General features: G+C 56.6%; 1 protein-coding gene across 2 annotated transcripts; it reads left to right on the plus strand.

Moving 5' to 3' along the window:
- The first annotated feature begins 582 nt into the window (after nt 1-582).
- Nucleotides 583-13,217, plus strand: THEG (theg spermatid protein). Of its 2 annotated transcripts, XM_047708175.1 has the most exons (8): nt 583-927; nt 1,968-2,081; nt 2,363-2,434; nt 2,932-2,993; nt 3,875-3,944; nt 5,961-6,078; nt 8,972-9,131; nt 12,597-13,217. In XM_047708175.1, the coding sequence occupies exons 1-8, from the start codon at nt 635-637 to the stop codon at nt 12,833-12,835; spliced, it is 1,128 nt and encodes a 375-aa protein (XP_047564131.1). In that variant the 5' UTR covers nt 583-634; the 3' UTR covers nt 12,836-13,217. The 2 variants fall into 2 exon arrangements, with proteins under 2 accessions (XP_047564131.1, XP_047564140.1); XM_047708184.1 differs by lacking the exon at nt 2,363-2,434.
- Nucleotides 13,218-15,256: the final 2,039 nt, after the last annotated feature.

The raw sequence follows: 15,256 nt of genomic DNA on the forward strand, positions 1-15,256 counted from the left end.
GGCCCAGGAAACGCGGCTACAGCTCGGAGCTAAGAGAATCCACTGTCCAGTGACAGGGAGCCCAGACACAGAGCAGGCTCCTCGGCTGCCAAATTCAGGGGCTCAGCCACACCACCAAACCCTGCTGCTCACTGTCCTCAGGCTCCCAGGTGGTCTCATGGTCAGAGGGAGGCTGCCTGTGCTCTAGACGTTACAGACAGTCCCCAGAACAGCCAGGAAGAAGAGGTGGGCGCTCTTCCTCATGGGTCCTTTGGGGGTGAGGAAGCCATTGCTAGAAGCCCCCTGCAGCTTCCCCCTCAGGTCTCAATCCTAACCCAATGCTGGGAAGGTCCGGTTGCCAGCACTGGCTCCCTGACCTGGGCACTAACGGGGTCTTACTAAGAACAAGTGTGGGATGGCATTGGGCACTGGTCCTGGATTAGCCAGGAGAAGCCAGAGCAAGGGGCTCAGGTCTGGCGGGTGAGCGGCCCCTGCGAGGTCCTGCCGTATTGTCCGAGTGATGGCACGTGTGGCCACGCTGGGAGTGGAATGTGGGTGGCCGGAATGCGGGCGGCCATTCTCCTGTTGCTGGGTGACCACCGACACACTTGGGTGTTTGGGGAGAAAGGCTGTAGGGCGGCAGAGGGCCCAGTGCATGGGGGACCAGAGGCAAAGTTCACTTCTCCACCACCACAGCTTGGAGGCCGAAGGCAGCCCACACAGGGGACAGGACAATGGTGTCCTGGGCACGGGCACCCAGGACACGGTGTCCGGGAGCCGACGGGCCACAGACGCCGGGAAGCTGAGATTTGAAGACCAGGAAGAGGAGGCTCTCCCAGAGAAGGTGACTGGGGGAGAAGTCCCTAGCCCCCAGAAGCCAGATGTGGCCCTCGTGCAGCTGGACGGGGGTCCGGAGAAGGACATGGACGACGGTGTCTCTGAGATGAGGTGGGTCTGCCCAGCTGGGGCGGGGGCAGTGGGGGGAGAGCAGCGATCCCAGCATGGCCCCGGGGGTGTGCGTGGCCCCGTGTGTCCTTGTGAGGGACTGGGGTGCCCCGAGTGTGAGCTGTGCAGGAGGAGAGGGCAGCCCCTCGCTGGCCTCTAAGGCAGAAGTGGGCAAATACAGCTCCGTCCAGGGCATGGGGGTCAGGACTAGAAACCTTCCAAAGGCACCGATTTGGGGAGCTGGGCAGGCAGGGTTCAGATGCCAGAGCTGGGAAGTCAGGACCAGAGGCCCTCAGTCAGAGAGAAAGAGAAATGGGGAGAAACTTCCAACTCAAAGCCAAAACCATCCTAAGTCCCTCAGATTCCCCCAAGTGTCTTAGGCGGCCTGGCTGACCGGCCCCGGGCCTGAAGGGAACTGGTGATGGTCGATGGACCTGGGGGTAACCGAGGAGTCCTGGGGAAGCAGGTGCTCTCACTCCCCTGCGGGCCCCTGACCTGGGTTCCTCCACTGGAACCGTGTCTGTCCCACCCACCCCACACTGGGTCCACCCTTGGGGTTCACTTTGTCAGTTTCGGCAGAAGAACCTTTCCCCCTTGGCCCCTCCCCCCACACTGCAGAGGAACCGCCCCCCTACTCACAGAGCCTGTGTCTCACACATGTGCACACACACACACGCATGATCAGTGTGGCGGGGGGTGGCCGGCACCGTCCGCTGTGGGGGAAAAGGCACTGGCCGGCGAGAGGGGCCTGGGCAGTGGCGGCGGGCGGCACCTGTGAGGGAGCCGGCAGGTGTCTCAACCCCAGGCTCTGGCACACATTTGGCACTTAACACGTGCTCGTGAGATCGAGTCTGCTTTAGCCATCTGCAGTAGCTGGTGTGTGGGAGCAGGTCTCCCCGTCTTTGCAGAGGCCACACAGTGGTGACCATCTGGTTCGGAGCTGGGACTTCCACTCAGGGGTTCGCCGTGCCAGACGGCGCCCCCGAGAGGCCCCTTTTCACTGGGCAGGGCCCTGACCCACTCACCACTCACCTCTCCCAAAGCCGGCTATCCATCTCCCAGAGGTTCCCCAGTGTCTCCTCCATCGGAGGGAGGAAGAGGAGGAGGCTCTTGGAGCTGGCAAAGCCCAAGACCAACTGGCAAGTCTTGAAAGACAGGTGAGGCCTGTGGGTGGCGTCGCTGGAGGCTGGGGTGGGGCCCACGGGGAGGAGGGCAGCCCCTGGGGGTCTGTCCGTGTCCCCCACCCCCTCACTGCTCGGCTCTCTTGTCCCATCTGTCACCCACACTATGAGCTGGGGACAGCTACAGAGGGAGGCGAGAAGTCAGGGTTCCAGAGGCAGGCCTGGGGTGGCTTCTGGGTGCTGGTGAAAGACAGTGAGGCCTTTGAGCAAACGGGACCACAGAGCAAAGTCAGGGGCTCGGGCCTGTCTCATCGCAGGATGGGGTGCTGCTGTAAGGGCTATGCCTGGGTGTCCCCGTGCAAGAGGAACTTGCAGTTCTGTGTCTACTGGTAAGTCCGAGGGGGCCCCTCCATCTCCTGCCGCGGTGGGGGCACGCCCCAGGGGATCCCTCCTCCTCACCAGGGCCAAGGACTGGGAGAAAGGGCTGCCCTCTGACAGGGGACCTCCTGGCCTTGAGGCGCTTTCCCAGCTCCACCCTGGTGCTCTGGCTGTCGGCCCACCCAGCTGAGAAGTGGGTCTGCTCCCATGATAGGACCCTGGGTCCTGCTCTTAGCTGTGCCTTTTTTCCCCAGCTCCCCCCTCTCTGAACCTCAGCCCTGCTCAAAATCATCTACGTTTCCCCACATGCCTCTCTGACCTACCCCTCTCCACGTTCTTTCAACATGTCTCTCCTTCCTCCTTCCTCATCTGCCCTGACCCTGCCTCACTATCTCCCTCCTGAGTACATCTGTGTTTGTAAGGTGCCCTGAGCTCTGTTTCAGACCAGGGCACAGGAAGCCTGTGTCCCAGCGTCCTTGACCCCGAGCCACTCCTTGGTGTGTTCCAGGCCTTCTGTGTACTGGACAGAGAGGTTTCTCGAAGACACCACCCTTACCATCACAGTGCCGGGTAGGTGGCGCCCACCCACCACCCCCACTTCTCCATCAAGGGGTCGCCTAGCTCAGGGGTGGGCTGGAGGTGGCCCTTGTCCCAGCTCTGGTGCTGGGTGACTCCCGTTCCACTCCGATCTGTACCCCAGATCCAACCGAGGAGATCAATCTGGGGTCTCCCCAGCCCTAACCTCACCAGGATTCCCTATTGCTGCTCCCCCAACCCCCATCTCCCAGATATCTTATCTCTGGCCTGTGTCTCCTGAGGAGCCAGAAATGCCAGATGCTTGTCCTGGGTGAGGGTTGTGGGACACACTCTCCTGGGGGAAATCCCAATTAGCACTACAGCCAAGATGGGGGTTAGTATTTTATTATTTATTATTTATTAAATGACTTTTCCTTCCCTTCTGCAATGGTTTCTACACTTTTTGAGAACAGTGGATTCCTTCAAATAAAACATTTCAAGAAATCTCTTCCTGGAGAGAAGTAATAGGGCAGGTTTTCTTGTGGGGGTTTTAGACCTTCCTCAGAGTGAACTCTAAGCTCCTGTAAACCCTAGGTGTGTACTAACTGCAGGCCAAAATCCACTTTCCCAACCAGTGGGTTCTTAGAGCCACACTGAGCTCTCTTGAAGAACTGATGGGCCTGAGATCTCATTCCAGCCCTGCTGCTCCTGCCCTGTGTGCCCTGAGTAAGGGACTTCAGGCCCCTGAGACCACTGTCCCCAGAGTGGGGTAGTGAAAGTCACTCCTCTGTAAGGTAACAGGTGCTCAGTGCTCTAGGCCCTCAGTGCCTCACACTGGGGCTCTCACTCAAGTTAGTGGAGCCCTGAATTAAGGCAGAAGGAAACCCCTTTGTTGGGCAGGTTTTTCAGCCAGGGCTGTTTCCTGTTTCACGTAGAGGTGTCCCGCCGAGTGGAGGAACTGGCTCGACCTAAAAGATTCTACTCGGAGTATTACAACAACAACAGGTAAAGGAAGGAGTCCTGGGCAGGCACTCTGAAGGCGGAGCTGGCAGAAAACCTCTCCCTGCCGTCCCTTGACAGAGGGTGGCCTGGGGAGAGTCCAGGCCCTGGGAGTAGATGAGCTGACCTCCAGCTGGGCTGGGCTACTCCCCGACCTGATGCCTGTGGGCAGGCCCTTGGCCCTGTGAGCTCCAGCTCCCCCTGTGGGGTGCGTGGAGGTGGAGATCACACTCAGAAGGAACTTAGCACAGTGCTGGACCTAGCAGGTGCTCAGTAAATGTTACTGACCATCATTCTGGATTTTGCTGGCCCTAAGAAGCCAGCAATCCTAAGACCTTATTTTATGTACAACTTTTAACACAATACCTTCTTATCACTTTGAACTTTCCTGCTTATAAATAGCGATCTATAGAGTTATTTAGACACAGACTTTAATTACCTATTTTTATGCACATAAAAGGGAAAATAATAACCGGGATATGTTAGCTAAACTGTGTCTGAATGTTTCGAATCATGTCTTGACTCAGACGCTGACAAGTCTCCTCACACCGTTTGCCTTGCCTGTCTTTGGGACGGGAACTTTTCCTTTCATTCTTGAGTCATTGTGCAATTTGAAGATGACTTAAACTGCAGTTAGACTGCGTCCGTAGGTCCAGGAACTGCATTCAGACTTAACGTCTGTACGTCCAGGAACTGCCGTCAGACTGACATCCGCAGATCCGGGAGCTGCCGTCAGACGGATGTCCGTAGGTCTGGGGACTGCCGTCAGACTGACGTCTGTAGGTCCAGTGACTGCATTCAGACTTGCGTCCGTATGTCCAGGAACTGCTGTCAGACTGCCATCCGCAGATCCGGAAGCTGCCGTCAGACTGACGTCCGTAGGTCCGGGGACTGCGGTCAGACTGACATTTGTAGGTCCAGGAACTGCATTTAGACTTGCGTCCGTATGTCCAGGATGTGCCGTCAGACTGACATCCACAGATCCGGGAGCTGCTGTCAGACTGACATCCGCAGATCCAGGGACTGCCATCAGACTGACGTCCCCAGGTCTGGGGACTGCCGTCAGACTGACGTCCATAGCTCCGGGAGCTGCCATCAGACTGACATCAGCAGATCCGGGAAGTGCTGTCAGACTGACGTCTGTAGGTCTGGGGGCTGCCATCAGACTGACATCCATAGGTCCAGGGACTGCATTCAGACTTGTGTCCGTATGTCCAGGAACCTCCATCAGACTGACGTCCATAGGTCCAGGAACGGCCATCAAACTGATATCTGTAGACAGGAACTGCCGTCAGGCTGACGTCCGTAGGTCCGGGAACTGCCGTCAGACTGACGTCCGTAGATCCGGGAACTGCCGTCAGGCTGACGTCCGTAGATCCGGGAACTGCCGTCAGGCTGACGTCCGTAGGTCCGGGAACTGCCGTCAGGCTGACGTCCGTAGGTCCGGGAACTGCCGTCAGGCTGACGTCCGTAGGTCCGGGAACTGCCGTCAGGCTGACGTCCGTAGGTCCGGGAACTGCCGTCAGGCTGACGTCCGTAGGTCCGGGAACTGCCGTCAGGCTGACGTCCGTAGGTCCGGGAACTGCCGTCAGGCTGACGTCCGTAGGTCCGGGAACTGCCGTCAGGCTGACGTCCGTAGGTCCGGGAACTGCCGTCAGGCTGACGTCCGTAGGTCCGGGAACTGCCGTCAGGCTGACGTCCGTAGGTCCGGGAACTGCCGTCAGGCTGACGTCCGTAGGTCCGGGAACTGCCGTCAGGCTGACGTCCGTAGGTCCGGGAACTGCCGTCAGACTGACGTCCGTAGGTCCGGGAACTGCCGTCAGACTGACGTCCGTAGGTCCGGGAACTGCCGTCAGACTGACGTCCGTAGGTCCGGGAACTGCCGTCAGACTGACGTCCGTAGATCCGGGAACTGCCGTCAGACTGACATCCGTAGATCCAAGAATGCATCAGATTCAGCTGAGGCCATTTCAGTGCCAACACGCACCCCAGAGTGCCATGTCAACTGTGGCTGTCCCCTAGGATCACCCCCATCTGGCCCGTTCCCCGGTCTTCCCTGGAGCACCACGCTTCCAGTCGCCTGAGGGAACTGGCCACCCCGAGGATCCGGAATAACATTTGGAGCATAAACATGTCTGAGGTAGGTGCCTTGCTGGCCTCTGCTCCCCTGGGGGTGGCTTCGGAGGGCACAGACTCCTGGGCTGTGGACGCATTGCAGCTCTTTGAGCGAGCAGGAGTCAGGGGGTCTGTCTGCTGGGAATGGAGCTGGATTTCCTCTCCACACCGCCTTGAAGCCGCTCAGGGAGCCCCCCTTCCCTGCTCATGTCAGAGCTCCCCGCCCAGGCTCAGGGCAACCGTGTCCGGTCCCCGTTCCCACGTGTTCCCATTTCCTGAGTGCCGTGAGAAGGGTCAGATTCTCGAGCATCTCAGCAGCCATGCCTTTGGGGCACTGCTGGGTCACGGGGGGACTGCTCGGCCCCTGAAGGACGCTGGAGTTGTTTCCAGGTTTTGGATCTTATGAATAAGGCTGCTGCGAAGCTGGCATCTCGTTGTGGTTTTAATCTGCACTAAATATGTTGATGGGGTTTTTCACATGGCTGTTTCCCAGAACCCCCACTTCAAAAGTTTTTAAAAGTCAATCCAGACATCACACCATTTCTCTTCTAACTCCTTCAGGATGCATTTTTAACTGACATCCATAATATCAACAATCACACTAAAACCTGTAACATGAACACTTTAATACCCAAATACCCAGCCTGTACTCACTTTTCCCAATTGTCCCTCCAAAAGCCTTTTATGGCCAGTTTGTTTGAATTGGGATCCAAAGGAGGGCGCTGTCCTCGACTTGTCCCACCTCTTACTGGAGAGGCACCTGCTGTTCTCTGGGCTGCCTGCCTTGCCTTTGCCAGTTCAAGCCTGCCCCTTTGCCTCCTCCCTTCTGTGCACAAAAACCTTCCATGGTTCCCAGTCCCTGGGAAAGTCCAGATTCCCAAGCCAAGAACTGAAGGCTCTTTCTGACCTCTCCTCCTTCACCTACCTGCTTTGCTGGGCTACACGTGGGACCCTCGATGAGCCTCCAGGCCTTTGCCCACGCAGGGCCCGCTCCCTGGAATGCTTCTTCCCTCTCTGTCTAGCCCCTTTGCACTCAAGAACCCTCCTTCTCTTGCCCAACCCTCCCACTCCCAGCCAGGCTGGTGGGAGCCCCATCTCCAGCCTCCCAAATCCTGCGTCCTCCTTTGCCCTTTCCCAGCCCCTAGCACAGTTTCTGGAAGGACAGTCGATTCTCCCACCAGACTGGGAGCAGCCCGAGGACGGGGACCGCATCTTTCTTGCTCTGTGGCAATATTCCTGAGCTTATCCTACCCTGTGCGAAGCACAGAGCGGCCATTGGTATTAGCCGAAAGCATGGATAGGTGAATGCTACCTGCCCGCCCAGCCCTCCAGGCGGGACGGACATCATGCTCACATCCACCCAAGGGGTTGAGGATGAGCTGGTCAGTGGTGGGGAGACAAAGGAGGAAAAGAGAGGAGAAGGAAGGAGGAAATGCAGGGCTGAGAGGGACGTGACATTATAAACACCAAGATGTCTTTGATAAGAGAAGCACCTGTGGTTTTTAGGGAAGACACTTTTTAGAGGAAAGGGACTCAAATTTCAGACTGACCCCTGGAGGTCATTTCAGCCAAGCCCTGCTTCCAAGAAGCCTCCCGCTAAAACGGCTGTGCAGAGTTCTTACGACCGGAAACGTTTCACATACACTGGCACCATTCATGGCCCTGGACCTCCCCCAGCATCTCCACGGGGATGCAGACGGGCTCCTCCTCTTCAAGGAATAAAGCATTTCAACATCTAGCCTGGCTCCCTCCTTCCCTCTCCAGAAGCATCAGGAATGGCCAGCTCATCTTCCCCTCATCACAGTCCCAGATGTTCAGAATGTGGCTCTGCCCGCTCCGATTCATCTCCAGGAGGCCTGCTGGCACACGTGGAGGGTGGGCAGGCCAGGGAAAGAAGGTGGACAGGACACAGGCTAAAGAAGGGGCAGCCAGGGAAGAGTGGGTCTTGGGTGCACTTTTCTAGGGTGGGGAGACGATGATTAGCAGGCCGCTAACAGAGCTCTGTCTAGGTGCTGCCTTTGGCACAAGCATCAAAGTATACAATTTTGGCAGTGCCTGGGTTCTCCAGAAAACGCGAAGCAGTTATCCATGGAGCAAGTGGGTCACGTTTCTCAGTGAAATGTCATGAGGGCTCCCCTTCCCATCTTGAGCAGCTTGGCCTCATTGCCATCACTTTAAGCTTTATTAGTATCTAGAGCCACCAACTATAATCATAGCATTTTGTGTCTTCACTACACATACGTTCATGCTCTTGTTTTCCCCTCAGTATCGGAGTTCTCGAGCACTGCATGTGATACCTAGAGAAGCAGTGTTTTCCTGCCTGGACTGCATCCCACCAGATGAATATGCTCTGACTGGTCTCCTAAGTCCCTGCCTGACAGACAGCCTGGCTGTGTCCAGCCTTTGCCATGATAGTCAAGTGACAGTGACTGTCACTGCTGTCATTTCCTTCTGCTTCACGGCCGGGGGCTTCTCTATATGGTGGTCTTCAAGTGTCCACATATCCAGCTTGAGGACAACTGCTTTCCAATGTGTTTGTACTAATTTACTCTCCTACCTGTCATGCAGGAGGGTTGTCTCTCCTCCCATGTTCTTGCCACGGCTTCATCATTTTTTTCAGACTTTTCCATTTTTGCCAGATTTGTTGGCATGGAGTGATATTTTGTCATTTTAATTGATATTTCCATGGTCAACAGAGGATTATTGATCCTTTAGGTTTACTCTCCTACGGTTTTTGGGTTATTGATTTAGAAGAACTCTTTACATATGATAGCTATTAATCCTTTGCTGAACCCATACCAAATTAACTTCTTCGCAGTGAGTCCTGTGTCTCTTACTGTTGCTTGTGGGGTCTTTCCGATCCAGGCGCCTATGAGGAATCATGGACGGTAGTACTCTTTCCCTGTAATTGTTTCCAGGTGTCCCAGGTCTCCAGGGCAGCCCAGATGGCCATCCCCAGCCCGAGGATCCTACGGCTGGCAGAGCCCAGGTCCCCAGCCACCCTGTTGGAAGAGTGGGACCCCATGCCCAAACCCAAGCCGCACGTGTCAGATTACAATCGCCTCCTTCACTTAGCCAGTAAGTAGTTCCGTTGGGGTTTGGGTCCTCAGTAGGCTCTTGTGTCCTTCCCCACTGGCCACGAGTCTCAGGCTGGGATATAGCTGAAAGACCTGGAGCCAAGAGGGCTGTTCCTGCCGAGCAGAGCTGACGGGAGTGGTGCGAGTGCATCTCCTGGCTAGGGCACGTGGGTGCTGGAGAGCAAGGTGGGGTGTGGGCCAGGCTGCAGCCCCGGGGGCCGAGCCAAGAGGTCCTGAGAGGGACCTAAGAGGGCAGCCTGAATGTGGCATTGACCTGCTTCTTCCCCTTCCTTTAAAACGAACGAGACCGTGATGAAAGTAATGCACCGACTGTAGAGACTTGGGCAGCAGGGAAGGGCATGGGAAGGGGGGTCTGGCCCAGAGACCATGCAGCTGGGTGTGCTCCCTTCTGGGCAGGCACACACCATTTGTACACAGATCCGCCAAGTCCTAGGGCCCTGGGTCTGTGTGCCCGCACCCACCCTTCCTGACGCTCCCCAGTCCGGCATTCCTGTCGCACCCTCCACGTATGAGGGACCCCTGTGGCCTGTGCCTTTGGAGTGCACCTGCCGCTGCCCCGAGTCCCTCCCCCCGCCGTCCCCTGGGGCCCATCATCTGTCCCTGGACCAGAGCTGTGACCTCTGCCCTGATCCCGGCACCACCTTCATCTGTCCCCGTGGAGCCATCAGAGGCATCCTGCTGGGCACAGCCCAGATTCCCCCTTCCTCTGCTCATGACCCTCCCCCCTGGGCTCCTGCTTCTCTCATGTGGCCCATGGGACCAGGTGGTTTGTGCCCTGGCCACCTTGACCTGCCTCCCTTCTGCTTGGCCTCCCCACCAGCCCTTCCCATGGCCTGGAATGCACTCCCCAGACCCCAGCTCCGTCCTCTGCCCCCTTGGCGAGGCCCCTCCGTGCCCTATTTCACTCCGCAGCCTTCGTCCACCTTAGGGCACCTGTGAGCCCCATCACTGTTCCTGCTCCTTCCTCAGAGCACCTGCCCCTGCTAACATGCCCTACGGGGATGCATTTCTGGGTCTGCTTCTCGTGTGTGTGTGTGTGTGTGTGTGTGTGTGTGTGTGTGTGTGTGAGATGTGCCAGGCCCCAGGTGTCGGAGGCCCTTCGTCAGGCACAGTGCAAAATAACCTCTTCCCGGTGTCTCTCTTCTTAACTGTGCTTATGGGATCCTTGGTTTGTTTGCTCACTTACCTGTCTCCCTAACCTTCCCTGACGAAGTGTGTGCGTCTGCATCGGGCCGTCGTGTCCCTCTCACACTCACACATCGGACGCACATGCATGCATGCCTCGTGTCCCAGATGTACACGTACACGCGTAGACCATGCTTGTCAGGGCGCTGTGAGGTGGTCTCCCTCACACAGCAGGCTTGTGTCCCCCATGGCCGTGACCACCGCTTTCAGGAGAGACAGCCCACGGGAGGCTGTGCAGGCGTGGGAAGGGTCCACGGTGCTTGACGCTGGGCGTGTATCCACAGTGTGCTGGGGGGAGGGGGACTGTCACCACCCCGCTGTTAAGTCGTTATTGGCACAGTGTGTTTTTGTTTTTGTTTTTGTTTTTTTAAAGATTTTATTTATTTATTTAACAGAGAGAAATCACAAGTAAGCAGAGAGGCAGGCAGAGAGAGAGGAGGAAGCAGGCTCCCTGCTGAGCAGAAAGCCCGATGCGGGGCTCGAACCCAGGACCTGGGATCATGACCTGAGCTGAAGGCAGCGGCTTAACCCACTGAGCCACTCAGGCGCCCCCTTTTTTTTTTTTTTTTAAAGATTTTATTTATTTTATTTTTTAAATTAATCTAGTTGAGAAAGAGAATCGCAGACAGACAGACTCCACTCTGAGCATGGAGCCCGACACCAGGCTCAGTCTCAGGACCCTGAGATCACAGCCCAAGCCTAAACCAAGAGCTGGGTGCTTAATGGACTGTGCCCACAGGTGTCCTGTCATTGGCAGTGGTTTAAAGCCGGATGTCACGATGGTGGGAGTGCTCCTGAATTCTCGGAGCAAGTCAAAGAAGTCGGGAGTCAGGGCGTGGTCCTCCTGGCCCAAGGGGCCACCCCCCCGCTTGGCCCCTTCTCTTTGGGCATGTCACCTCACATCTCTGTCCATCCCTGATGGCTTCCTCCCCCAGGTCCTGCGTAGATGGGTGCCTGCCTGGTGAGAGGGACCCTGTTTCCCTTACTCTGGGGTCTCTCCACGGAGGGCTTACCTGCTGAGAAGGGGATCAGCTTTTTCTGTCTGCACAGAAGCTCTGGACAAAGGGGGCTTGGAAAGAAGACTGTAGCCTCCCTCCATCCCCAGGGTCCTGAAGCTCCCAGAGCCTGAAGGCTAAGGCAGTGACCACTGCTGTCTAACCCTCTCCCAGTCCCCAGACAGGCCACATGCTGCCAGGGGTTGTGGGGGTAGCAGAGGAGGGGCAGACCAGCATAAGCGGCCTGGGGGTGCCAGCAGTGAGAAGAGGGAGCCTGGCTGAGCCACAGGCCTCTGTTCCCGAGAGCGGTCAGTCCCCAACAGTAGCCAATGGGCCTGTGTGGCTATTTCAATCACATTAAAACCAATCAATCTGTAGATCTGAATGAGTTAATCAATTTCATTAAAATTGAATCAAATAAAACTCCAGCCCATATCAGGTACTCTCATCACACATGGCTGGTGGCAGACAGGCCACCCGGTATGGAAAGCTAGGGCCCAGAGGAGCCAGGACAGCCTCAACCAAGAAGTGGGCACCGAGTCCTGGAGGGGCCTTGGCCTGGGAGCTGCCCCGTGGTCCCAGCCCAGGAGAGGATGTGCCTCCCACACCCGTCCGCTCACCCCCTCCCCGCTGTAGCTTTTGAACAGGGAGGGGAGGAGGGGTAGGGGCGGATCAGGCCCTTGGCCACGGACTGACCCCTCTGTGTCCTCCTGTCTGGGACCTGTGGCCATTGGAAAGAGCCTTTTGTTTACAATTCACCCCTTTAAAGTGTGCGGTAGCGACAGTAAGAATGAAGTCCATAGTGTGGTGGTTCTCACTCGGTTCATGGGGCTGTGCTCCTATCACCACAATCAGTTTTAGAGCTTTCATCTCCCTGAAAAGAAACCCCACCTCCGTTCTCCATTGGTCATCACTCCTCGTCTCCCCCTCCCAGCCCCGCCCCCACGAGCCCCCTTCCCATCCATGGAGGAGCCTGGTCTGGGTGTGTCACACGTGTGGACTCACACCCCGTGTGGCCTCCTGTGTCTGGTTCCCTCCCTGAGCGTCGTGGGCTCGGGGTCCGTCCCCAGGGCTGCATGTAGGGGGCCTCGCTCTTGTCCGCGGCCGGGGACGCTCCCACGCGTGGGGGACCGTGTGTTTGTCTCCATCCTCCCGCCAGTGGGCATCCCACTGGACCTGGGAGCTTTGACCTCCATAGGCCTGGGCAGCCACACGTCTGAGGCCCCAGTGACTGACGCGGTCCCCCGCTCTCCTGCCCTTTCCAGCACCCAAGGCCCAGTCCAACCAGTGTGTTCCTGACCGAGATCCGCGCTGGGAGGTGCTGGACGTCACCAAGAAGGCAGTGGCCAGTCCCCGGATCATCTCCCTGGCCAAGCCCAAAGTGCGCAAGGACCTCAACGAGGGCTACGACCCCTATTACATTTCCCCGGCATCCCTGGCGGCTCGGGCATCCCCTCGCCTGTATGAGCTCGCCACCCCCAAGAGCGTCACCAAGAAAGTGTGAGCGACCCAGGCCCGGCCTCTGAGACCCCATTCCCAGTAAACACCCAAGTGCATCGTAACCCTGTGTGGTCGGCTCTGAGTGTTTTGGCCTGAAGGTGGGAGGGCGGGCTGGACGGCCAAGTGGAGGAAGAGGAGGAAAATAATAATTATGTTTGCATCAGACCTGTGGTGTGTACGGGCCTGTTATTTTCCACATCTCTGTCTCCGGGTCTCTCCCACTCCTCAGATGCCCGACTTCCGCCTCCCTCGACTCCAGAACTTTCCTTCTGAATCTCCTGTGCCCATACTTGCTTCTCAACGACATCCTGGGTGTCTTCTGCACCTCAAACTGAGTGACCTCCGTGATAAAACCAGCTGATGCCTATTGTACGAGTTTCTTGGTCTTTACAGTGAGCCGGTGAGGAGTCTGTAAACGCGCCTCCTTTACAGAGAGGGACACTGAAGCTCAAAGAGGTTGGGAAAGACAGCGTCATCCGCGCCTCCCATGGCTGCTGGTGCAGAGGACCTCTCACACTGATTCTCTCACAGTTCTGGGCTCGGAAGTCTTAAAACCCCAGCGCAGGCAGGCTCGCTGGTGTCGGAGGCTGCGCTGGTGGGGTGGCCCAGAACCCAGGCCCTCAGGGGCCCCTGTCGGACCCGGGGCACCGCACACTCCCCATCAGACTTGGGCAGATGAGACCCAAGAGAGGCTGCACGGGCCCAGGCGCCCACACCCCTCAGGCCCGCAGGCCCCTTCCTTTGCTGTCTCTGCTGCCCGGGGTGCCCTCCCGGTCTCTCTTCCCTCCTTTAAGACTCAGCTGAGGACACTGCTTTTTATGTTCTTAGCTTTATTTCTTCTACTTTTTATTTTGAGGCCCATTCCGGTTTACATGAGAAAGAAAGCTCACACGCCCTTTCCCAGATTTGGACTGAACATTACGCCCCGTTGGCTTCACCCTTCGCTTTCCACACGTGTGTTTTGTGCATACGGGTTACGCTTTTCTTTGGGATGCACTGTGGAGAATGCCCCGGGCCAGGTGGGTTATGAACAACAGAAATGCATTTTTCACGGCTCCAGAGGCCGGGAAGCCCCAGATTGAAGTGCTTGCACACTTGGTGTCTGGCGAGAACTTGGCTGTCTTTCCGCGGCCGGCTCGTGGGCAGAGGGGCACACGCGCTGCCTGTGGTCTCTGTTCCAAGGTCGCGTGTCCCGCTTTTACCTCGAGACCTCCTGAAGGTCCCACTGCCAAATATGGTCATACAGGGGACGAGATTTCAATACACGAATTCTGGGGGGACACATTCAGTCTGTATCAACCCCTAAATATATCAGTGTAAGTCTTTTACAGAACCACAGGCCAGTCATCAATTTCAGTAAACTTGACACGGATGTCATACATTTATCTAATCCACATCTGAATCCCAGTTTTTAAAATTTAACTTTTTAAAGATGTTATTTATTTATTTGCTGGAGAGAGAGAGCACCCAAGCAGGGGAGAGACAGGCAGAGGGAGAGAAGCAGGCTCCCCACCAAGCAAAGAGCCCGATGCGGGGCTCGACTCCAGGACCCTGAGCTGAAGGCTGAGGCTCAACCACCGGAGCCCCTAGGCGGCCCTGGATTCCAGTTTTGTCAACTGACCCCATAATGCTCTTTATAGCCTCTCCCTCTAGCATATCCCTCTAGCACTGCTAGATCCGGGAGCTGTCTTGTCTGAAAGGCTGTTTTTTAACAGCATTAGTATTTCTGAAGAATACAGTCCTTCTTTGTTCCTGATTTGGGGTTTGTCTGCAGTTTTCTCAAATACAGATACAGGCTGTGGATTCCTGGCCAGATTAAGTGGTGTAGTGTCCTTCTCAGGGCATCTTGTTGGGAGGGACATGGTGTCCATCTGCCCCTCACTACGAAGCTTGTCTTTTCTCACTGGGTAAATGTCTCATTTCTACACTGTAACTAACAGTCTGTGGAGAGAGACTTTCAGATCTTAAAAAGGTCCTTCCCTTCATCAGGGCATCTGCCCTCCCCCTTCACATCTCTCTGATGAGTCTCGTCAAAGTCCTCTCCAAGAAGTCTTCTCTGGTTAGCCCAGGCTGAGTCAAACCCTTTTCCCGAGTTCTGCCATGTGTTACAACACAGACACCCGCTCTCATTGTATCTTTTGGTCATCTCCCTGCCTCGCTGGACCCCAGCAACCCAGCACCTAGTCGAGGGCTGAAGGGGACAGATGCTTTGTTCATTGATTGACTAAATGAGCGGAGGCCCGCTGCTGTGTGATCAGTGAGGATGCTCCAACAGAAGCAGCAGGGAGCTCAGGGACTCGAGTTACCATGAAGGGCAGAACTTTCAAGGGCGGTTCTCCCTCCTGAGCAGAGGATTCTCAGAGGCTGGGATGATGGGGCTTAACATCTCAGTGCCCCACCGCGGACAGCGGGCTTGGGGGGGGGG

This window comes from Lutra lutra, chromosome 1 (assembly GCF_902655055.1).
Source record: "Lutra lutra chromosome 1, mLutLut1.2, whole genome shotgun sequence".
In the NCBI taxonomy this organism is placed as follows: domain Eukaryota; kingdom Metazoa; phylum Chordata; class Mammalia; order Carnivora; family Mustelidae; genus Lutra; species Lutra lutra.

What these genes read in the sequence shown, in the direction of transcription:
- THEG (XM_047708175.1), top strand. Translation starts at nt 635, where the DNA reads ATGGGGGACCAGAGGCAAAGTTCACTTCTCCACCACCACAGCTTGGAG. An exon ending in TGGCAAGTCTTGAAAGACAG is followed by an intron (nt 2,082 to 2,362) that starts GTGAGGCCTGTG and finishes GTCTCATCGCAG; the next exon opens with GATGGGGTGCTGCTGTAAGG. An exon ending in TCGCCTCCTTCACTTAGCCA is followed by an intron (nt 9,132 to 12,596) that starts GTAAGTAGTTCC and finishes TGCCCTTTCCAG; the next exon opens with CACCCAAGGCCCAGTCCAAC.